We start from the raw sequence: 26,265 nt of genomic DNA on the forward strand, positions 1-26,265 counted from the left end.
TCCAGCTAGTCGTAGCAACCAAGAAAGACCAAAATGAAAAAATGCTGCTGGACACTGCTGTAATGAAGTCTTTAAAATTTATTGTAACACAAAATAAAAACCAAGAATAAAAACTTGCTTGTGTGTAGTTTTTTATCTGAAGAAGGGCCATAGCCCGAAAGCGCTCATCTTGGTTTTTATTTTGTGTTACAATAAATTTTAAAGACTTCATTACAGCAGTATCCAGCAGCGTTTTTTCATTTTGGTCTTTCTTGGTTGCTACGACTAGCTGGACTTTGGCATAGCACAAACCTTTTTTTGGACATTGTTGGATATATTGGTTTGTTGGTGCTATGCATGCTGTAGAGAGAATATCTACCACTGGAACCTCCGTTAATCCCATGGACAAAAGTGGTGTCGGAGACTTATCTGGAGGTTGGTGCATAGAGCGGTTTGCCTCACAGGAGAATCCCCTGTTGAATCTGGGTTTTACGATACAGAAAGGGAGACATGAAGATTGTAGGGTCCCCATGGCAATGGATAAAACCTTTGATGATATGGTACGAGACCTGAATTATAAAGTGCTGAGGCTACAACATTTGCAATGGCAAAAGTATCATCTGGAAGCCTGTTTGGAGTATGGAATTGTGCCACGAGGGATGCGTATCCTATGTATGCCAACGCAGGGTGACAGGTATCCTGAGTTGTTGGCTAAATGGCAGTCGATAAATATAAGTACCAGCTATCAATACATGGAGCTCCTGAATAGTTTTTTTGCACCGGAGATTGAAGGGCTAAAAAAGGAGGTGTTACATCTGCAACAGAAATTGGGGAAGGATTTTGTGGAGGAGAGGTGCAAAATACGCTTGGAACAGTTGAGTGTTACTTTTAAAGATCATGACGAGAAATTGCGTGTGCAGAAGATGGGAAACCTACGAAGGGACTTTGAAGATTTTACAAGTGGTAATATCTTTGTCTGGCCTAGACATAAGACTTTACCCCCGACCACACTTTCAAGAGGAGCCAATAGGCTGAACATACGTCAGCAAGAGAGGAGTGGCCAACGAGAACCGTTGACTTCACGAGATGAATCGTCAGCTCCTGCTGACGAGCAGGCAACGACTTCAGGAACCTCGGTTGAGATAGTACGGAAGGAGTTAGATAATTCTGTTTTGAAAATTGCAGCATTGGGAGTAAACATCAGCGATACACCTGAAGCACGACAAATGGACTTGCAGGGAGCTGACATCCATTCCACACATAGCACGATGACTGGGTTGAGCGAGAGTACACTGGGAGAAGCAGTGTCAAGTGTTACTGATGTGAGTTCCTTCACCACAGGGGCACGTCCTAAGATCAAGCCATGCCAGAACTGTTTTTTGGATATACTACCGGTGCAGGTGAAGAAGAAAGGGGCATGGAAGAGGTCCCTCAGCGACGACAGGGACCTGACCAAGAAAAGGAGGACTTTGGACTGACTGTTCTATGGACAGTGGTATTGTTCTTAATTTATCTTCATATGTGTTGAGTAATGAAGAGTTGACTGTTTTGAACAAAGGCTTGACCTTTGTACCAAGCAGGACATGCATTTTCAGTGATGTAGTCATGGATTTAATGTTTTTTTGCCGTAATGTAATGTTGCGAAAGTTTTTTGGTGACACCAACTCTGCTAATAGAGCTCCGCAAAAACCTAGTTGTTTTGTTCCACCACTTTTACCGGCATTGAATCTTTTTATTAACAAGTGTGAGAGTGACTTGATGACTTATTTTCAGGAGGGAGAGTACAATAGATTTTATAATTTAACTAATGAACAGAGGCGGGCATTATTGGATTTAGGTAATAACTTAGATTTAACTATTAAGATGGCGGACAAAGGGGGAGCTGTGGTGGTGCTTGACACAAGTTGGTACAACAGGAAGTTGATAGAGATGTTGTCAGAGGGTAATACGTATATTTTAATGAACCCAGTTGGGGTTAGGCGAGTGATTGACAATGTACATAAACGCCTGCAATGGCTGCACAATCATATGCTAATAACGCAGGAACTCTTGGATTTCCTAATGATTGAGAAACCTACTACGCCTATTTTTAAGGCTCTGCCCAAGGTTCATAAATCTCTGGTTGACCCACCCCTGAGACCGATTGTTTCAGGCAGAGGGTGGGTCACTGAGAATATCTCAATTTGGTTGGAATTTACCCTTAGACCCTATGTAGAGAGAATGGAGAATGTGTTAACTGATACAGGTCATTTTCTTACCATCTTAGGGGAACTGAACAGAGGAGATACCCAGGGTGGATTCTTAATGGTAACACTCGATGTACATAGTTTATTCACTGTGATTGGCAATGATTATGGTGTACATGCAGTATCAGAACTCCTGAAGACCTTGGGGGTTACATAAGTGAAGGTGGAACTCATTAAGGAGTTATTGGTGTTGGTACTAGAGAACAATGTGTTCGTGGGGGCGTGTTCGATCTACAGACAGGCACAGGGGGTAGCGATGGGCACCCCCTGTGCGAACACATACGCCAACCTAGTTCTTTCTTATTGGGAAAGGAACCATGTGTTAGGGATTGACAGATGGAAGCGATACTTAGGCATGTACATGCATTTTGTGGACAATATTTTTATTTTATGGAGGGGGATAACCTAACATTAGATAGTTTTGTTGAGTATCTCCATTCTACCACATCCTTTCTGAGGTTTAATGTTAAAAGTTCTTATGATACTTTGGATTTTTTGGATGTGTGTATAAAACAGACGGAGAATGTTTTTTCTTCACAATTGTATAGAAAGGACTGTTGGAAAAACACATTATTGTCCTTTGATAGTATGCATCCTCGTTTTACTTTTCCCAACATAGTGCAGGGACAGATTAGTAGGACATCTAGGATCAGTATGGTCGACACACAGTTTAATGAAGAAGTGTCCAAACTTAAGAAATGTTTTCAGGAAAGGGGTTATAGAGAGAGTTTGGTAAATAAGGTAGTGGACGAAAGTAAGGTCCACAGGAAGGATAGGTACAAGCCCTGGATTAATCGAAGTCAGGGAATGTTGGATAACAACAAGGTTGGAAGCTTGGCACAGAGGGGTAATAAGGTAATGTTGACTTATGGTAGCAATATAAAGGGAGTGTGTGATTGTAATACACAGGAATTGGAACATCATTACCAGTGACCCCAGTTTAAGGAATATAGTAGGCAATGGCCCATGTTTTGGGTACAGAAGGAATAAAAATTTGAAGGACCTGCTATGTAAAGAAAGGATTGTCACAAGTGGTAAACCCTTTTTGAACACAGCAGGCACCGTTCCCTGTGGTGGGTTGTGTAAGGCCTGTGCCTATATTAATAAGGAGACTATATTTGAACATCCGGTTAATGGTAGGAGATTTTTTCTAAAAGGGAGGGCAACATGTAGGACCACAGATGTGATATATCTGGCTGAATGTTTATTTTGCCCCAGTTTTTATGTTGGGAAGACCAACAATATGTTGAAAGTTAGGATCTTACAGCATTTGTCGTCCATAAGGAACAGTGATGAACACAATGCATTATATAGGCACATAATGATCAACCCTACACACAGTTTTAAGTTCAGGGTTATAGTCAATGTAAAACTAAATAGTAGGGGGGGATATCAAACAGTTAACAGAGGTAACAGAATCCAAATGGATTCTGGAGTTGACAGCCCATAGAAATCCGGGATTGAATGACATAGTACCCCTTAAGCCAGCCCTTAAAAATAGGCGGGTTTTTTATTAGAATCTCATTGGCCAATGTGTTTTTTAAATTAATTTGCTTGTGTGTAGTTTTTTATCTGAAGAAGGGCCATAGCCCGAAAGCGCTCATCTTGGTTTTTATTTTGTGTTACAATAAATTTTAAAGATTTCATTACAGCAGTGTCCAGCAGCGTTTTTTCATTTTGGTCTTTCTAGGGTGATGAGACAGCATGTAGTTTTGTAAAGGGTCCTTAGTTTCCAGGCAGTCAATTTCTTAGCTTCAAGTGGATGGAAAGTAGGTTAGAGAGCTGGGAACAGTTAGGGAAGACAAACGGCAGTGGAGAGAGAAGGAAACATACGTCCTTATTATGTTAGTTCAGGCTGTATAACTAAGCATATTCACAAAGTGCAGCATTAATACATTCATCCAACAATGCCGGATGTAGTTCAAGGAAAGACAGAATCATGTCAGCATTGGTACATTCATATAACAAAGCAAGAAGTCATGGGATGATATATAAGTGAGGTAGACATGCATATTGCTTTGGTTAATTTACATAGTCAAGACACTGCTTACAAATTCACAAAATAAAGCAGACTCAAGAACATAATGCTTTAGGGTAAATTAATACAAAACAAAATAGCACTTGTATCGTAAGCTAAACACGTATATTACAGTTTCCCTAGAGCTTAGTACATTTTATATAATCAAGTCTTTAAATAATGGCTGTGCTCTACTAGTAATGCAGTGTAGTGAGGCAATAACATGTGTTTTCTAGTGAGGCAGGGGTTTGTGCTGGCATACAAGTATTGACTTAGGATAGATTAGTTGAAAGCATGTAAACGTGTTGTCGCAGTCTTGTTTAATCAGTGTTTGAGCTGCTGAAGGCTACAAGCAGTCACTATATATGGTACTTTCTTGAGTGAAGATGCATACTAATGAATCAAGTTGTACCAGACCGCTGTGTGTTTGTGAAAGAGTTTACTCGACGAGTAGTATCATAAAAGCTTCAATTTTTAAATGCTCCACTCATACGGTAATGACAAATGTTGTGGAATGGCTTGCTTTGTTGGCATTTACTTGCATAGAGGAACTGAAGATATTAGCATCTCAGCAATTATACACTCGCTGGGACATAGGGTAGCCGGTAGCTGCTCCACTTAGGTAATTGTGGTTTTATGTTCATAAGTTAGTAGCATTAAATAAAGTTTGCTCTAATCTTCACGAGTGACCAAGGGAGCGATAGCGTGGAAAATAGATTCTGTCTAAGTTTAAGCAAAAAGTTGGGTAACAATGACAAATAGGTTCTGCCAAAGTTTAAGCCCATAGGTTACAGCGCTACTAGTTTCCCTTGTCATGGACTTCGATTAATAAACTCAATTCCATTCACATCAGGATTCAGGGTGATCATTAGGTACCAAGGTAGCTTGTATCAGCCCCAGGTATTTAGAGCAGTTGCAAGTGGGCAACCAATGTGCAGCACAAGCCAACAATATGATACTGGAATTGGCATGCAAAATAGGAAGGAGTCTGTTATCTAGCAAAAAGGATGCAAGGCGTAGCGGTAAACCCTCAGGGTTGCTTGAGGACACCTGTAGCAGCTCCATGTGGAGAACGCTAAAACATTTACGCATAGATGGTACAAAGCTAGCCAACACAAAAATAGTTACAATAGCCTGAGTTTACATGCAATAAACAGGGTGTACTCATACAGCTAACCTATAAAATTGCAATAAGTTACAAGCAACAGATCGTTACTTACAAAGGTTGAAGACACAGGGGACAGGAGCGCACAGCAGCCAAGGGATGTCCTAAGTATTAAAGATGGTGTCAAGAGGGGCAACTAATGACTGTAGGATTAGAAAGGATGTGAGGTGGAAAAGGGAGGGGGAGATGGTAAGTGCAAGTAAAAAGAAGGGAGGGGCTAGAACTGGGAGAGAAGAGAAGGAGTCAGTTATCTAGCAAAGAGAGGATGAAATTAGAAAGAGAAGACAGAGCAGTGAAGTAGAAGCAGGGAATTGTAAGGCAGGGGAAGAGGATGGAGGACAGTAGATGAGCAGTGTGAGGTATTTAAAGTACAGGGTATATAGGTCGAGACAAGTGAGTGAAACAGCTCAAGATGAACAATCACTGGATTGCTGATTGCTTAGGTAAGTTCAAGTGTGGGTGAGTATAGAGTGAATAGAAGTAGAGTGGTGATGTTCAGAGGAGGAAAGTGGTGTTTATTGGAAAGCAAGAGATATGTAAGAGAGAGAAAGGAGCAAGGTATAGACAGCTATAGACAGATATTAAGAAAGGAGGTTCTGAAGGGGATTAAATGTATACACATATACCAGTTTGCACTAAGCTTGGACCCTACCACTGTTCCTACAACAAAATTAACTTCTAATGCAGTACCTCAGTATCTTTGTCCAGCTGATCTCTTGCTAAAATCAGGTTATGCAGCTCTTTGTCCTCGCAGGTTTCCACACGACAGGGGTCGGTGCCCAAATTCCAAATGTTGTTCTCATCTTTTATCCCAGCTGTGTAGAGCACATGATTGCAGTTACCGCTAAATGAAAAATAAAATTAAAATATGAAAAGGATCAATATGTGAATGAATCACTAATTACATTTACAATATATTTACTACTAATCATGCATTTCCAAATACTAAATTGTTCTTAACTGACTGCTGATGCAAAATTTTAAGAAAACCGAAATTACAGTTTTTTTTTTTTTTGTAAATAAGCATATCAAGTGATATGCCATCAGTAGCAAATGAGTGATACATGGCAAAGAGAAGAGCAGATGTCAGAATTTGAATTTTGTGGAAAACTAGAGAAGATTATAGTAATAAAAATGCACATAACCATAAGAACACACAAGCATCTGTGCATAGGACATCAGTTCTACTTCCATCCTACTAACACTGCAAACAGTATTCCCACTACGAATTTTAAAAATACGAAACCCCCAAATAGACATGGTCAAAATTTTTATAACCCTCCCTGAAACATAAAACCACAAAAAGTAAAGTTGTGTTTTTGCAAAGGCATATCTCAGGCATTCCATTTCCTTAATGTATCTGTGGTTGCACACCAGTGGAAAAAGGACAAATGCACTGAAAACAATGCATGCAGCGACAGATCTCATTCTAATGTACAACAATAAAGACTCAATGAAAAGTAACTTCATTGAGAGGCAATTGGGATCTTAAAGTACATCTCTCATTCACTTGCAAGAAAATAGACGACACCTTAAACATTAAGGCAGAGGACAAAAAAATGAGGAGAATGCTTGGAGTGTGTGCTTGTATGTAATTATAGTCCATTTTTTTCTAAATAATCTCTTTTCCTGGTGAGGGAAACGGCAAGCTGAGAGGGTACACCAAGTTACCCCCCCCCCCACACACACACACACATAATAGTCACCAGTTCATTATCTGGGACTCAAACATATTCCAAGGCAAGCTGAGAAATAAATACCCTTCCACTGCATCTTGGGTTGGTCCCAGACCTCCTCCCAGTGGGCCATGCATCCAGCACACATCCCATAGTGCTCTTGGATAGTGTCCTCACAATGTACCCAAACCACCAGCTGACCTCTCTCATTATAGAATTGTAATACGATGTCCTTCTGGACTGCTACACACCTCACTCTGTCAGAAAGTGATATCTAGATATCCTGCAAAGGGAGTTTGCTACCTGCATTCACAGTCTCATTCCTTTTATCAGTATAAAGAGATCATTGGCATAGCAGAGAATGGAGAGACAGCTTGATCAGTAAACTAAGAGCTTCATGCTGTGACTTGTCCCTCACTTTCCTATCATAGTCTAGGATAATGCCTGCAGCTCTACCTCCACTGAACCGGCCTATTGATCAATCTTCTTATCCCCTCTCCTCTAGCTCATGAGAAAGACCCCAGGATACATAACCTACATAACCTGAGGTAGTTGTACCCCCAATAAGAAGACGTCTTTAAAGACAGGAGAAATGATATGGCTATAGTAAGATAGGTGCAGATGCAGATATGCAGTAAAGGAACTGCAGTGAGGCTGGATTGGGTAAGAATGATTTTCAGTTATAGGTACTAGACATATGCATGCCAAACAAATAGGATATTAGGAAAAGGCACAGACCCAACTTGCAGTGTTATTTTTCATACACACTCCTATTTAACTTCCCCTAAAAATCTTCTTAAGAAGCTCAAAAGGTATCTAAGAAGTATGTAACCTTGCCAAAAACAGAAAATTTTACAATACCTTGTGAACTTTGGCAGCTGACAGAAACTCGCCAGTAAATCTATATGGATCCCACATAAGCAAACAGACAAAATGCTGAATGACAGAAGGGTTAATAGATACAATTTGACTTTGTATTCTTACATAAGGTACTTGCATATACTTTAGAAAAGAAAAATATGGAAAATACGACTTTGGTTCATAGATTCATAGTTACATACTAGGCCAACGATCACTAGAGCCTTTAAAAGCCTAGCTATGAAATTAAACCCAACTGTGTCCTTATAAATCATTGGCATTTACTAGGAGGGGGTATGACAGAAGTTTCTAGAGGTTATGTGGGGGAGTATGTTAGAGGCAGACAGGAATGCCCAAACTATCAAAGACATGGGGTCCAGACCCAGAGGAGAATTTCTAATTTCCCATCCATTGGTCAAGGTTGCATCTAAATAAGGTTAGGGATGGACTCTGCTTCACATGGATGAGTAGCTTGTTCCAGAGCACGGGGATCCTCTGAGACATGCATATTTCTTGCCAACATGTCTTATTTATGTCACAAGCAAAATTTAAATCATTGGATCTAGCGGTTCTATATGCTGTTCATTTTGTGGATGTGCAAAGAGTCCATCACAGCTGGATCCAAGGATGCCTTGTATGACTGTAAGAGAGAGTATATAGGTTTTCAGGCAATCCATATAAAATGATGTGTTTATACCCTGGATTCTCCTGGTAAGGAACCTTTGCGGGTGTTACATCTGTTGCACACGTTTCGTTGAGTATATGCCGAAGGGGACATTATACTAAGTGATGGATCTGATAAAGGCCAAATAAAGTAGCACTATGACTTCCCTGGACCTGGATGTCATGCCCTTAATATATAAGTTGGGTGACACAGAATGATTTTCTTACTACCTTGGCCACATGTTGGTCAAAGGCCAGATTACTGTCTACATATGTTTTCAGATCCCTGACTCAAGGGTTAACTCTTAGGGGTGTCTTATCAATGGAGTAATTAGCCTGGGTGGTAGTTTTTCAAAAAGGAACTACAATGTACTTCTTGGCATTCAGTTTTAGTCCATGACTTTGGCACCAGCGTTTAGACCTTCTTGAAAGATGTTTTTGCCATCAGGGGAATCTTTGACAACTCCTAATTTGCAGTCATATGTAAACTTAGTCAACCAAAGGCCCCTGACACTAGTCTTTACCTCTGAGAAGTAACTATCCCAAGGGAAAAGAGAAGGAATGTGGGATGTGGGGATGAAGTCAGTAGTTTCATACCTTAAGTTGTTTAAAAGCAAAGTGTGTTCCTACCTTGAAACTGACTGCATTGCAGGCTATCATTCATGCTCAGAGATAAAAAGTAAAATAAAATGATCCTTCAGCAGGCACTCAAAACATAAACAAGATGGCAAGAGAAGACAAATGAAAACACACATGAAGCAACAACAGTACAGGGGACACTGAAAGGGAAAAAAACAGTTCTTTAGAATACATTTAGTACATCAAGTATACATAGTCTTCCATAAATACATTTCTGGAGATGCAAGATGACTACTAGAGACAATGGAGAACATGACAGATAAGGAAGGAAGTAAGGTATGGGCATGCTCTGCAGGAAAAAGCAAGTCTTTCACGCAGGAAGCAGCACACCCATGGGTGCTATGTTCATCTCATGACAAAATCAGAGAGCAGGAGAAAAGGAATAAGTAACCGGCAAGGCATAAGTAACACCTTCAATACGTCCTCTATCAAAAGAAACTACTTTAAAAAGCGATAGCATCCACGTGTTACAAAGATATCCTCAAAAGTCTGCGTACATAGAATTTCATACTTCTTGCTCACATACTGCTGTTGCTGCTCACCAGTCAGCATGAAATGCATCCAGTCCCTCACGCCAGTACTTAAACAGGGCAAGAAAGGGTGTACTTCTAGAAACATTCAGGGCCACTGCACTTGTTAACAGATTGCAAAAGCAATGCTAAACTACTGCTAGAAGACAGAGAGTCTGCTCTCTTGGTTGGCCAAGCTAGATAATAAAAATAAAAAGGCAGCAGACACAAGGAAAAAGACAACCCTATATACAGAATATGGAAAAGGGTACCAGTAGTCTTGTTTGTATTAGCTAGTGATAATGTATAGCATTAAAGCTATACCCAAAGTCAAAAACAGCAAGTGAAAAACACAACTTGACAACTGGAGGGAGGAGTATAAATGCTTTTTGTTTTGAGGCAGGTAAGAGCACTTTAAAAAAGTCACTGGTTCTGCCACTGCACTCTCCCTCCTTAAACATCCCCTATTTGTCATACCTGAATCTACATTCTGCCCTTAACTCTCTTCTCACTAGCTCTCTCTAACCTTCCTTGCCTACTCTTTCTACTGTCTTCTAAACATCTATTAAGCAAATCACCTCAGAGAAACATTCTATTGTAATTGTCTTCATGCAACTACATTATGATAAAGCTTGGTTTTTGTAACCACTTACCCCAAAAATTATATTCAACTTAATGACATATTGCTTTTTATACATCTTGTAATAATTTTGCTATACTCCTGATTATTAACACTGTATAACATTGCATTCCTACTTAATGCCTTGTAATAATCCTATAACATTGCTGCTTAATGCTAATTTATAATGAACATTTTTTAAAATGTTGGAGCTTTTCTCCCCGGGTCTCCACTGAAAAAGGGCTCTTCAGCTAAGTCGGACAACCCCAGTCAAGAAATGTAAAATAAAAAATAATAAATAAAAAATGACTGAATGAAAAGCAACATCCTATGCATGCTAAGGAAAAGGATAATCTCTTTTGAATTATCAAATTGTAAGGTCTCTAGGAATAGTATCGATATAGAATTCCTTTTGTAATGATTAAAAAAAAACACAGCTGCAAGTTTAACAATTAGAATGCAGTAGAACAGGAAAGTTGATGGATATACCAAATAAATTGGATGTAGCTCTGAATATACAAACAGTAGCTCATTCAGATTAAAAAAAATGCCATTCCCTTTGTATACTTCTGCTTTCCTTTTCAAAGACCTTCATGAAACATTAGGTAGAAAGACCAACACCAATGGGTCTTTTTCACCATTATATCTCCAGAACCAAAGTAGTTAAAACAAGAACATGAATAAACGTGTAAAGTGGCAAAGAGAACAATACAGGAGAGAAAAACGTTTAACTCAGCTGTGGACAACATCATAAGTGAATTTAGAGGAGCTAAAGTGTTCAAACTATATTTCAGATTAAACTATGAGTAAATAGAATTACATCCAGATTGCAGAAATGTAGCATTTTCAACTCAAGTAAGGCTCATGCGATATTAAACAAATCTTTTAGGCAACCACAGCATCAAAAACTTCCAGCATGTAGCACACATCATCCAATGACCAACAAATATAAAAACTGCAGTTAAATATTTATGGTTGGCAAAACACAACAGATAAAGGGCTTAGAGAGAATAGATTAAAACTAAACAAACAGCATTGTGACTAACAAGTCAGTACTTCAGTTTATGGTTTCTTATTTTGTGGAAAGGAAATGTTACCCATCCATTGTTTAGGCAGTCCATAATATTTATCCAAGTAATGCAAACGTAAGAAATTTAAAGCTATTCCAGTGTTGTACAGTGTTAAAGCCTTAACTACAGCTCAACTGACCCAGGTTCAATTTGTGGCTTGGGCATCTGATGGAGAGGCAGGGAGGACTGGGTGTACACTCCTTCAGGAGAGGTGTTGTCTAAAGAGGGGCTTTTCCTTTTCATTGCTCCTCCCCACACATACAGATTTTATATGGCCTTGGATGTAAAGAAACACAGATGCCCTTAAGATCCACGACCAGCCTCAGCCACACTGGGGTATGTCCGGACACATAGGAGGATGGCTGTAGACCTGGCAAGGATGTGAGGCACTGGGGTTGAGCCAGTAGTTGAAAAATCATTAACTACTTCAGTACAATAACAGCATTATTCAACATATTTATGAAAAGGATGTTTTATCTGAATGGGTAGCCAAACATCAAAAAGTACTTGAATGCATTTAGGCACACTGTTACACATCTGTTCAAAAAGAAACATTGTTAGAGATCGGGGTTAGCTCAAAACGCAAGGGAACACTTCTGAGCCAAGAGCAAGGAAACAGAGCAAAGTAATAGTCAATGGAAACCCTTGAAATTAGATCACCACTGGATATTAAAATCAGAACCATAGGGTGCCAGAAGCTGTTAAAGACTGGGGTGGTGGTGGTGGAGGGTGGCAGGGACAATTAGTGAACTAAAAAGGGTAATTTTTTTATAACTATTTGCTACCACAACATAGGTTCACTTGGAGGACATTTTAAGCTTAGCCAATTCCCTTTTGATGCTTGAATTAACATTTTCTGACCGGTTTTAGCTATTCCCCATGGCCGATAATTGTATATCAGCCCTAGTGAGAACAGCTGTGATTATACCCCAGATAATTTGAGGGGGCCATGTAAGGGATGCAGCATTTAGGAACTGCCTCTATCCATTAGTGGCATGAGGGGAAATCCAGGAGTACATTTTCTATTACCCATCCTTAGATCCAAGTTGCATTTGAATATGGATGGATGAGCTTTCCTTTATTTTTATGGATAGTCTGTTCTGTAACAGTGGTAGCCCCTGTGATATATATCCATATCTCCACAACATTCAGTTTAGATACCTGGACTGAGTATTTCTGATGCTATTTGACTTGCTGATGTTCAGTAGGTCCATCTGTATTATGTCGGAGGATGCTTTGTATTTCAGACATGTCACCTCTAAACACTCTGTTGGATACTGAGTATAATAATAAATCTTTGAGGTGGTCCATGCAAGACCTATTGTTTAGGACTTGTATCCTTTTAGTAAGGTATCTCTGAAGATATTCCAATTGTTGCATGGGGATGGACAGATACATGCCAAAGTGGGCATTATACAAAACGATTGACATAATGAGGGCTTTGTAAAGGGGGACAACAACATCTCTAGATCTAGTCACAATCAATTTGTTTATAAGCTGTGCAATATAGAAAGGCTTTCTTATGACTCTGGACACATGTTGGTCAAAGGTTAGGTCACTGTACACACAAGTTCCCAAATGCCAAACAATTGGATCAGTTCTCAGAGGGCATTGTCATGACTTTGACACCAGTTATTATTTGGGACAAACCTTCCTGCATGATGGTTAAGTCATTTGGGGATTCAATAACTTCTCCTAACTTGCAGTCATCTCAAACTTAGCTGGCCAAAGCTCTTTGGTACTTCCTTTTACTTTTGAGATGTATATGCCAAACAGAAAAAGTCTCAGCACCGAACACTGGGGGACTCCATTGGTGACTGGTATCTTCCCCTGTTTTGATCTCCTGCATCCTGTGAGCCAACATGGCAATGCAGCTGGTGATGTAAGTGCTCCTACATTATTTAGCTTTTGTACTACACTTGAGTAGGGGATTGTGTCAAAAGACATGGCCAGGTCAAGGTAATGTGGTGTGAACTGTTCTACCTTCATCCACTGCTTTGGTAACAAGAGTAAAGCTTAAAATTTGCCCATGATTTTGAGCCCTTCAGACTTTCCTCTGGGCTGTTTTCAAACACATTTTTAGGGCCATGCATACATGTATGCATTCCTTGATTCACCCTCCTGATTCTGTTAAATTATACTCCTTGTATAATACAGCACACTTGTTAGACTTAAGTTAGAGAGCATTTTAAATGTATTGTTTAAACATTTTTCCAGTAGGCAATGAAGCAAAAATGCATTAACCAATAATGACAAAACTGCCCTATTTAGAACATGTCCATCATAAAGGTCTACTTCCACACATAACTGCATGTTACATTTATTGTTTGAACATTTTTGCAGTAGGCAATGTAGCAAACTGCATGCACCAATAATGACAAAACTGCCCTATTCAGAACATTTCCATCATAAAGGTCTATTTCCGCACACAATTGCATTTTAAATTTATTGTTTGAACATTTTCCAGTAGGCAATGAAGTAAAATGCATGCACCAATAATGACAAAACTGCCCTATTCAGAACATTTCCATGGTAACAGTCTACTTCCACACACAATTGCATTTTAAATTTATTGTTTGAACATTTTTCCTGTAGGCAATGAAGCAAAATGCATGCACCAATAATGACAAAACTGCCCTATTCAGAACATTTCCATAATAACAGTCTATTTCTACACACAATATATAAATACTGAATCACAGTAGTGTAAGCTATAAGCATGTTGCACAGCTTCTTGAACTTATTTTCAATTGGGGGGGGGGGGGGCAAAAACCAGGGACACATTTTAAACATTGCTTGCATCATTTTGGAAAGTTGCTTGCATAAAATGTTGTGTTACGACCATGCACTGCCAAGTCTTGAACTTCTCACCATAGCTCTCAACCTCTTAGCACAAAAATACAGAACAAAGCCAATAATGGGGGAATACAGCCCCAAAATAGGAACACATTTCAAATACTGATTTTATAACCTTAGAAAATTGCTAGAGCATAAATTCACAAGTGATGGTGGCTAGGGACTTTAGGCTCTTTTTACCTGTACCCAAGGTCAAATGTAATGTCGAAAGAAAAAAGACAGAAAGCACACAATGTGGAGGGACTTGAAGCCAACAACCTCCATCCTTTTCAGTGAGCAGAACATGTTACCTATAGACTGAGCTACAGAAACAATAAGACAAAACACCTTAGAGAAACACACAGTGATTTGTGGCTACAAACGTTTAGAGTGAAAGAAAAAAAATTATAAAAAGCATACACCCCTGAGGGGATTTGAACTATCAGCATTCCATAATTAATTTGAGCAAAGTAACCCAGTTATAGGTTTAGCTTTGGAAGGAGTGGGCAAACAGTATCAGGGAAACACAGCAGTTAGTCGTTACACACAAGCAGAATGCAAGAGAAAAAAACTAAAAAAATATGACCTTGAGGGGACTTGAACCTGCAAGCATGTGAAGCACTTTATTTACAAGTGGAAGCTATGAAAAATGAAAGAAAAAAATAGAAGGCATACAATCCCAAGAGGATGTCAACTCACTAGCACTTCCTCACAGTATAACCAGTATTTTATTTTTTCTTTGTTGAACCACAGGAGAAATAAGACGAACCACACCAGAGAAGCACACAGCATTTGGTGGTTACACATTTTGTAGGGTAAAAGAAAAAAAAACACAACACTAATGAGACTTAAACCCACAATTTTCCTCACTTACAATGTGCAAAGCATTTCATTTACAAGTTGCGATAAAGCAGCAGTGAAAAAACACCACCAAGGAAACAAACAGTTGGTGGTTACACACTTGCAAAATCAAAGAAAAAAAAGGTAAAAAGCATACATACATATTTGTTCAGTTCTTACTCCTAAAAGCCATCTAAGAGCATCAATTCATTTAATGAAAATTCAGAGACTTTATCAAAATACCATGCACAGTTTGAGTGTGTACTCATAATTTATTCCATAACTGGGTCATCTTAACAGTGATAAATGAGTGTCTAACATCGTGTATCCCTATTTTAGTAAAGAATTTCAAATGTGTGTGTTTAAAAGTTTTATGACCTCCCTGCGGTTGGGTGGGCATTCGAAAGACATGTGTAAAATGCCTTTGTTGAAGGTTAAACGTCGAGCTGGCACCTCGGCGTTCATGAAAATCTACTGCCAATCATTAACAGACCGGAGTTCCGCTGTGGCGACCCCTAACCGGGAAAAAGACAAACACCGTGTTTAAAAGTTTTATGACTAATAACTTCAACATCAAACGTGATTTGCAAACTGATGTCATGAAAGATTTTAAAGGCTAATATAAGTTTGCCACATAAAACCATTCAAAAAGACCATAGCTGGGATTCATTAAAAAAAATCACTGCCAGTGCTTTTGGGTGACACCACATTGCCAGTAGTGGGAGGGTAATATAATGTGATTTGGAGACAAGATAAGCCACAGGCGTTAACATCATATAGTAGTTTATCATATCTCTGAACCCAGCACTACAAAGTTAAAGATGACTATGCTGATGTTCTCATTACCATACCATACAAAGCAGATTCACACACACACACACACACACACACACACACACACACACACACACACACACACACACACACACACACACACCAGTTTACTCACTCTGAAAAGCGAGTCCAGACTCCATCCTCAGTCCTCCCAGCAGATAAGCGGCAGCCAAATAAAACTGCCCGTTTCTGTTCAGCAGCAGCCAAATAAAACTGTCCGTTTCTGTTCCCGTTCGCAAATCCAGAAATACGTGCGCCATGCAATGATATCAGCTAAAGCAGGACAGTTGGGAGGTTGGATGATCTGCAAAAGTGGGGGGGGGTTCCCCTCCCCCCTTGCTCTATGGTTCCAGCACCCATGACCAGAATTACCTGCAGCACGAGCCTAATAATATTTTCCTATAAGTTTGCTTGGAAAAAGACTTCTTACTCACTAGTCACCCAAGCCACTAGCCTTACTTCTCCTCCCTTACCTCTCTCATCTTTTTTCTTTAAACTTAATTACCCTACATTACTTCCTTAAACCTCACCTCAAGCTTAATATCACCCCAGGCTACAACATCTATATCCTCGAAGAATACCTACATGGTATTCAAATATTTCTACATAATCTGATGCCCAAGTGTTTTATTATTCTTGGATCACTGCCAGAACAAACGTGCTACTTTAAATCTTTATGGTATCTAAAATGCTACTACTGAACAAGGTGACAAAGTGACTTTATTATACTCAAGACACTACTTCTGCCTACAAAGTTTCTTCCAAATGAACCATTTGTTTTCCTTTTGTACATATGAATGTCTCCTCTAAATATTTTTGACAAAACTGCATTTGACACAATCTGTCTATTCAATAGTGCAAACTGATCATCTGTGTAACCTTGTGATGCAATGTGTAATCTTATGATGTAACTCTGTGTTCTTTCTTATCAATGAGCTATGTTCTCTCTCTATTTGTTAAGAGTGTTAAACTATTGTATAGAAATTGTGGAGCTTTTATCCCTGGGCCTCTGATGAAAAAGGGTACTAGCTCAGTTAGAGTATTCTGGTCGACAAATGTCAAATAGAGTTCACAGGAGTGAAAGAGTGGCACAGTGATTAACACTGGTGCCTTGTAGTGCTTAGCTCTACATTTTTTTTTCTTGCTTTCCACAAGAATGTGCCTAAAGGCTTCTCTACCTTTGATTACCTGTCACATTCATTCTGCTAGAAAAGGAGCTATTCCTATGCTAAGAAGAGCCCTATAGCCCATTCATTCCTGCTCGGGAACCACCATCAGCCCTCTGCTGCCTAGTGAAAATCATATGGTATGGAGTGGGCCAATTTACTGGTCCTAGGGGTGGCTCACCCTCTTTCTCCTGGGAGCACCCCCAGCAGTTCCTCTGAGTCACTACCCTCTAAGGGAAAGCATGCTCCTGCATGCTAGTATCTCCTTGGCTTCATAGCTCTAACACAGTATGGTACCACAACTTTGACTGGCTCTGAATACTACTGGATGAACATCTTCTAGGAGTCACCCACCTGACAAACTAAAACTCCCCCCCCCAGGATGGATGAGCTGGAAGCAGCCACTCACACCCAACCTTCTTGCCCTGCTCCTACAGTCACCCAAGCCACTAGCCAAACTATAGTTGCCTGAGATGTAGTCAGGGCTTTAGTCATCTTGTCCCCCATGTAGCTGACTAGTGCTTAGTTCCACAGCTTGTTATTTGGATGGGATATCTCCTGTGTGATTTTGCATATGATTTCACCAGGTATTCCTGTTTCCTCCAACATCCCAAAGACAAATGGAAAGTGAAACAGTGAGCCTCCCAAATGCATATAGGGTATGTGTACCTGTGCATGCATCCTGCATTCGACTGGCCTGCCCAGGATTAGTTTCTCGGCACTGTGCCCACTGAGTGCTGGGGTGGAATCTATTTCCCTTTTGGGCCTGGACTGTATTATCTGAGTAAAAAAATGAGTGAACATATGAATGTATGTATGAATACAGGAATTTACATCACAAACCAATGGAAAGCATCAATAACCATAAATGAAACCACTTCTCAGCACTGACAGATTGGTATGGATGTTACAGCACTGTCAGTTCAGAAGACATTGCAAGTCAGAAAGAGAAAGTACACACATGACTAGACTTTGGGAGAAGCAATAGTTGTAGAAATGGGTACTGGAACCATAGAGCCGGGGGAGGGGGAGCTCCCCCACTTTTACAGCTGCAAGACCTGCCGGAAAAATTAATGAAGTGGAGCTTCCACGCTAACATGGATTTGTGTGCGGACGTTTAACTAACTAAACTAGCTGTTCTTGTTCTCTTATTGCTCTGCGTTACAGGAGTTATGCTGCCACTGTTCTGTTGGTGCTGCCAGGGCCAGACTCGTACCGGTAAGGAGAGTTTTGTTCTTTTATTTGCAGGTAAGTCTGTGTGTCTGTCTGTGTGTGTGTGTGTCTGTCTGTGTGTCTGTGTGTATGTGTCTGTGTGTGTGTGTGTGTGTGTGTGTGTGTGTGTGTGTGTGTGTGTGTGTGTGTGTCTCTCTGTGTGTCTCTGTGTGTGTGTGTGTGTGTGTGTGTGTAAAATGCCCCAGTTAGGTACACCTGGTGGTTAGTGTTACTCAGGCTCAAACAACAGCCAGAATTCTCCACCCATGCCACCACTTGTGATTTAGGGAGTTGAGTCTATAGCTGTCAACTGTCCAGATTTTCACAGAATATTTGGCTCATATATTTGGTCTGTTCCTCTTGCAATTTGTGGTTTTCTGGAAAAGCAGTGAGAACTGAATTTACTAAAGACTGATAGCCCAGTTTCAGTATTCCTGTCTTTCAGGAAACACATGGTAACACTTTATTTGAGCAACTTTTTAAGATTATACAAGCAATATTTAAAACGTATCCCTGGTTTTGGGCCCCCCCCCCCAAATAAATGTTGGCTTTTTCCAGATTTCTTGTGCTGCGAAGTTAAGTGGTTTAGTTGAGTGTCAAGTGGATTTTACAAAGAGCTGAGAGCTTCAGGGGAAGAGAAGTTTAGTGCTACTTATGCTAAGTCATTTGCATTGTTAGTAACACAACAGATAGTATACTTGCTTTTGATGCAGAAGGCTGTGGGTTCTACTCCCACAGTATGCAGATGGATTGCTGATACTGTACTGTGTTGTACTTTAAAGGGAATGGATGCTGCAGTCCAATGAATGTCCTCCTTTGGATGAGTTACCTAGTAACTATGTTTCTGTTATCAGTTTGCCATCCATTCCCCATTGCAAAATTATTAGCTTATTTTTTTTTAATGTAGCATAGGCAATTTATTCTTCAAGGGCAACAGGCACTTTATTTGTAGATGTAACAATGAAATATAAAATTGTTTGCTAGCTGCAACCTCTTCATTAGTTACAGATCCCTTTAATGTGGAATTATTTAGATGACTGACTTCTGCAGAGATTTTGCATATTTGCTGATATTGGTGGAATGCAATGACAGAAGTTTGAGTGGCCTTTTATAGTTGAAATTTTCTGAAATAGGAATTTTTGTCATTATTGGTTCATACAGTTTATCCTGCAGTGGTGGTGCTGCGGTAGCGTTGTCGCCTCACAGTAAGACGTTGTTCTGTTCGATTCTCAGCTAGAGTGTCTTCTGTGTGGAGACATGCATGAATGGGCGTACCTTCATTGAAGGTTGTGCATCAGAGCTGGCAACTCGGCACGTAAAACTCTACTGCCAATCATTAGCAGACCGGAGTTCCTCTATGGCGACCCCTAACTGGGAAAAGCCGAAAGACGCAACACTGGTTCATACAGTTTGTTTCATTGCTTACTAAAAGACTGTTCCAAACTACAAATTTAAAACACATTCTAACAAGTGGTGCTGTATTATACAAGGAATATAATTTAATACAATCAGGAAGGTGAATCAAAGAATGCATACATGTATGCTTGCTCACAGGATGCAGGAGATCAAAATAGGGGAAGGGACCTCTCGCCAATGGAGTCCCCCAGGGCTCACTGCTGAGACTTTGTCTGTTTGGCATACACATCTTAAAAGTAAAAGGAAATACCAAAGGGCTTTGGCCGACCAAGGGATGAGATGACTGCAAGCTAGGAGCAGTTATTGAATCCCCAAATGACAACCATCATGCAGGAAGGATTGTCCCAAACAATAACTGGAGCCAGAATCATGAATTGAAACTAAACTCCAGGAAATATATTATCATATCCTTTGGGAAGTCATTTATTCCAGGGAACTGCCAAATTGACAATACCCCCTGAGAACTGACCCAGTTGTTTGGTATTTAGGAACTTGTGTGTACAGTGACCTAACTTTTGACCAATATGTGCCCATGTGTGAGTCATACAAAAGTCTTTCTATATTGCACAGCTTATAAACAAATTGATTGTGACTAGATCTAGAGATGTTATCACCCCCCTTTACAAAACCCTCATTAGGTCAATCATTTTGTATAATGCCCACTTGGAATATATCTGTCCAGACCCATGCAACAACTGGAATACCCAGAGATACCTTACTAAAAGGATACGAGTCCTAAACAATAGGTCTGGCATGGACCACCTCAAAGATTTATCACTATATTCAGTATCTTACAGAGTGCTTAGAGGTGACATGTCTGTCATACAAGGCATCCTACGACCTAATACAATGGACCTACTGAACATCACGCAAGTCAAATGGCATAAGAAATACTCAGTCCAGGTATCTAAACTGAATGTTGTGGAGAGATGGATATATATCACAAAGGCTACCACCGTTACAGAACAGATTATCCATTCAAGTAAAACAAAGCTTATCCCTGTCCATATTCAAATGCAACTTGGATCTAAGGATGTGTAATAGAAAATGTACTCCTGGATTGCCCCTCATGCCACTAATGGATATAGTCAGTTCCTAAATGCTGCATCCCTTACATGGGTCCCCTCAAATTATCTATAGTATGATCACATTTATTCTCACTTAGGCTAATATACAATTAACAGCCATGGGATAGGTAAGACCAAGCAGGAAATGTTAATTCAAGCAACAAAAGAGAAATTGCCTAAGCTTAAAATGTCCTCCAAGTGAACCTATGTTGTGGTAGTAATTAGTGATCTAAAAAGGGCAATATTTTAAAGCTAAGTGCCCCTCTCACCCTCCGCTCCCCCTCCCCAGTCTTCAACAGCTTCCGGTGCCTCTGGATGTAGAGCAAAAAGGAGAGAAGCATAATTAAGTTGTAAAAGATTATGTGAACATCACAGTGGACTACACAGTGCCAGAAGTCCTGGCTCTGCAAAAGTAGTGACAGAAATGTAATGCCTTATAACAAACCATTTCTGTATTACTATTGCATGGCAAAGAAAAAAAAACAAGACCCAGGTGCTGATATTGTCAGAAGGTAGGAGGCATGAAGTGATAAAAATAACACACTCGGCAGTTAATGAGAAGGCTAATCATTCAAAAAACATTTTAATGTATATAAACTTCTCATGAAGCACACTATGAGTGATATGAAAACATGTCATGGTAAGAGATATTTGGTATACTATGCCAGGGCAATACACAATAAATAAGTATTTACATCAAGATGTCAAAACTATTCGGAGCACTCTGGAAGATTTTTATGGCCCAGCCATCAGAGGTTGTGTGTTAGAAATAGCAGATGAATGATTAAGATTTCAAGTTGCAAAGTCTGTAAGATCCAATTAGCCAATGTTTTGATTACAGTATTAAACATTTTTCTCAATGTCTGTCAAACCAGCTGTTATCAAATATGATAATGGTATGTTATTCATCAGCATTCAGTTTAAACACTTTTGTGATAATCCATGTACCGCTCACATAAAGGTGGCATCATTATGGCCATAAGCAAACACTATGTTGGAAAGGTTTGTAGCTACCAGAGAATAGTCATTTAGCAAACAAAGTGTACAAAATAATATTGCAAATAACTGGGTCAGCAACAGCCAACCTGATGTTAAATGGAGTTCAGGAGTAAAATTCCATATGTTAGTGAGCTAATAGAGAAAGAAAACAACATGTTGAGGAAGTTAGATAGTTAGTAAAAGTACAAGAAGAAAATATATGCAGATGTCAAATGAATGTGCTTTCCAGGAAGGACAATCTGTTTAAAAAAACAAGGTAGAACATCATAAACCTCTGTACATTCCTGAACAGCATGTTGTGAAAGACAATAAAGGTCCTGCAGTAAGTAATGGAAGGCATACTTTTGCCCATACATTGATCATTTCTGGAACCATACACAACTGACTGTCATGCACTGTTTCACAGGTAAGCTGTAGTTAATCAGACTAGTACCAGTATTTAACTTTAAAAATAAACCTTCCCATGACAGACATTTACCTAAAAGAGCACAACAAATATCACAGATATCTGCCCAATTATATGGCTTCATCTGCCATGGTGCCATGACATAGGGGGATAAAACCATAACTATGGCCCAGGTGACCCAAGCTCAGTTAATGGCTTGAGCATCTGAAGTGCTGACAAGGACAGGTGGGCATGCCTATCTCAGGGGGATGGCATTCATGCAGGCACTCTGAAGGGAGTTCTGATCCATAAAAGGCAGTGGCCTTCAGATGGAATAAACACAGGGAAAGGAGTAGTGAAAAACAAGGGTAGGTCACTAAATAAACAAAAAAGGCATTGGCACAATATTTCAGGATGCTCTTAAGATCCATGTTGGCTCCAGCTTTCAGTTGGAGAAAGTCCAGGGGTGGAAGGAGGTGCTACAAGACCCGGCAATGGACGAGGGCACTAGGATGGCTCAAAAGGCTGAAGTAAATGGGGGGATACTACATCATCATTGACAATATAAACTGAATGCTTTTCTTTTACAACATGATGATGAAATTTGTGGCAAAATACAACTGTATATAAATCTGTAAACATATGCAAACAGTGATCATCTAATTTTTCAAGACACATTATTCAATTTTGAAGATGTTCTAAAAACAGTAATAGATTGAAAGTGTCTGTTAAGGAACTGCTTAAATGTTTGATAATATTTTATGACAACTTTAATGCCAACTTTGGCAAAACAGGAGTGATGCAAAGATTTGGTCACTTTGCTCTGTTAGCGAAACCTTTAAGAAGCGCTTTGGAGGTGTTCAGGCACAAATTATTCTGGAGCAGAGGCTTAGCACTTGTATCCCAGCTCCCATATTCAGAAGCTTTTAGAAGACTTTTTGCCCACAGGATATCAGCATTGTGATATAATTAGGTTACTCCTGGGAAGCTATCAGTGACGTGAAATGCAAAATGATGCATCTTTGAATTACTCATTCAGTTGTTTAAAATATCCTTCTATTATTGATTTATTACACAGGAGTTCTGAAGAGAGAAAAAAATGGGGACCCAGTTTAAGAAGTATTCAGTATTCTTTTAGACTCACTTTTGTTATTTAGTATAGTTTCACAGCTACAGATCATATTAAATAAATACACTTTTGATCTAGGCAAAATGTCAGGATTATATAACCACAAGATGATGCCTACAATGGGTTACAGTTTTTACGTACTTATCTATTTTTGTATGACCTACCCTTGTTTTTCAAGAATGTCCAGAATTATTGGTCTCATAAACACGAAAATACATGCAGATATTCAACAAATGTTACTTCATTTTTTTGTTTTTGAAGGTAAGCTATGTGACAGTATAATGCAGTCATTTGCTTCACTGGGTTACACAGTATATGTACAAAATTATCAATAGCTTATACAACCTTTGCTAATGCAACAATTTGTTATTAGGCGTACTTTGAGCCCCAGCCCCATCTTTACAGTGAGTATGAAAACCTGTCCGCAGGATTTTATTTAGATCTGTTCAAGTAAAAATGTGTATCAACTGAACAATTTTACCAAAGAACAGATTACAAATTATTTCACAGTTCCTAAATGATGCATTACTTTAAACATATTCTAGATGCAGTAATTGAATAACAGCATACAACTCCATAGGAAATCACTACACATCTTAAACGTTGGCTACAGAAAAAAAAAATCTTTCTGAAAAACCTGATCTAACACAACATCCAGGGGATAAACCTGTGTCAGCCAAAATTGCAGCCAATACTCATAGGCAATTTTACATCTTTCAAATTCACTATTACCTCATAGAATGTTCCTAATAGAGAAGATCCAGCCTACAGAAAGATTAAAGGGAGGTTAGTATAATGATTAAGATCTTAGCTTCACAAATAATCAGGTATAGAGTTTGATTCTGACCTCTACTTACTGGCTAGGCTTCTGATAGTCTGCAGACATATAGGTTCATAAATAAATACTAGGATACGATAAAGATGGTATTACCAAAACAGGATGCATGTTGAGGGGTATGCAGTGTGCAAATCTGCTCACATTGTACATGCTGCAACACCAAATGAAGTTTGAGATTTCTGATGAGCTTCATTTGACTATTTACTGTAGCATAGTTTATTGTACCACCCAGGGTTGTGCGACATGAAACAAAAGCAAAGCACAAGCATGTATACACTAATAAGTTAGACCCCTTTGAAGGTGTATTAAGTTGCATCCCAAGCCACAGTACTACATGAAAATCTGTTGAGCTTTTTTTTTGTCTCAGTGTATAACTGTGCATGTAGAATAGACCTTAAGAGGAACTTATGACTTAAGCTCTTATCAAAAAGATTAATTCAAAAACATTTGGAAAGGCATTGGTTGGTTTAACTTTCATGCCTTTTTGACTTTCAGTGAAGGAAACAAAACTCATCCCTTCTGACTAACATAACTCTTGTATTATGTTGACAGAAGTTGCCATGTCCAGATTTTTGCCTTCTACTGTTGGTCTGTTTCTCATAAAATTGTGGTTTTCTGGCAAACCAATGGCAAATCACTAAGAAATTAATTCAGAAAATAAGTCATTTAAGTTTCAGACTTCATACCCTTCAGAAAACTCATGCTAATGCAAAACCTGTTCTTCTATATATTAAGTTTGTAAAAGCAATATTTAAAACATATGTCCCTAATTTTGGGCCTTTGTCCCCCATTATTTATGGCTTTGTCCAGATTTCTTGCTCTAAGAGGTTGAAAGGTATGTTGCCATGTAGTGAAATAAACATTATGCAGTGAAGTAAATATTCTTCATGGCTGGAATACCAAATAAGAAACAAGGCAAGCAAACTACCTGCTACAAATCACTTTCTGTGGTTTCCTTGTGTGACTTTCACCTTGAGGAGAAACTCTGATGAGGAAAAAGGGAAAGAAATCATAAAAGAGGCCTTGGGACCAGTGGAAAACCATTGTTTCCTGCAATATACTGCTGCAAAGCACAAGCAAATAAGAGAACTGGTGACACCTGGCATTAAAAGATGAAGCAAATTATTGCTGACTAGATGGCACTGTTAATGAATGATCACCGTGGCTACTGGGCTTAAAGACTATTCATGAGACATCAGAATACACTTTTGTAGCTCATCGATTAATTACCTAGACTTGCATATAATGTGAACCTCTGAAATGAAACAATTGTTGTTAAAAAGTCCCTCTCAGACTCTTTTCTGTCCAGAGGTAAGAAGTGGTTCCACTCTGTAGATGTGCCATGTAGTGCCACACTACCTGACTGTACTAAAATGTGCCCTGGGGGAATATGTATCGGTAGTCCTTGTACAGAAAGATGATATGCTCCTATCTCTAAAACAGTGACATGGAACTTGTCTTCCTAAACAGGCCCAAATCCTCAAACTGACCAATACTAGCTACGGCCTAAATTTCCCACAGCTGAAATACCTGTGGTCAGTGTTCACAAAGAACAAGGGATATCTTGATTGCTGCATCTAAAGATTTGTGTCCTGTGACCACTGTGCTTTCAGTGTCCCCGCCAAAATCACCATGCAGTATTAAGAGTGCGGGGGACTTATGAGAACAGAGGGTGCTGTCAGATATAGGAGCTGAGACACTAACTAGCTGTTGCCAAGGAAGAGAAAGAATGAAGCATACTGTCAATATATGATTAAGCCTTTCTAAAGAGAGATGTCTCTCAAGTCCTAGAATTTAGAAAACAGCCAATGAAAACAAGCTATGAGAAGAGAGATACACATGACCTTTCAATGATCACAGTGATTCCTAGGAATATCTTTTTCACAGTTTTCACTCATCTTATGAATTGGTTAGAGAAGGTAGAGTCTAGGAGCCAGTGACCAAGTACAATGACACTTGTGGATTGTAACTGCTAGGGCTGCTTAAGTTTAGAATGTTAAGTTTAGAATGGATAAGACTTCTCTAGAGCTAAAAAAGAACATCAAATAGATGAGCTCTTGCTGGATATTGATGCACTTCCTGGATGGCTCTTTGAGGAATTTT

General features: G+C 39.3%; 1 protein-coding gene across 1 annotated transcript in view; it reads right to left on the reverse strand.

The window, feature by feature from the left end:
- MREG (melanoregulin) overlaps positions 1 to 26,265 on the reverse strand; it is an 804,260-nt gene that overhangs the window by 626,057 nt on the left and 151,938 nt on the right. The window contains exon 2 of the mRNA XM_044075691.1: positions 6,098 to 6,251. Coding sequence (XP_043931626.1) covers positions 6,098 to 6,251 — 154 coding nt within the window. The remainder of the gene's footprint in view (positions 1 to 6,097; positions 6,252 to 26,265) is intronic.

The sequence above is a fragment of the Protopterus annectens genome, chromosome 6.part1 (genome assembly GCF_019279795.1).
Source record: "Protopterus annectens isolate FY-2018-M chromosome 6.part1, PAN1.0, whole genome shotgun sequence".
In the NCBI taxonomy this organism is placed as follows: domain Eukaryota; kingdom Metazoa; phylum Chordata; order Ceratodontiformes; family Protopteridae; genus Protopterus; species Protopterus annectens.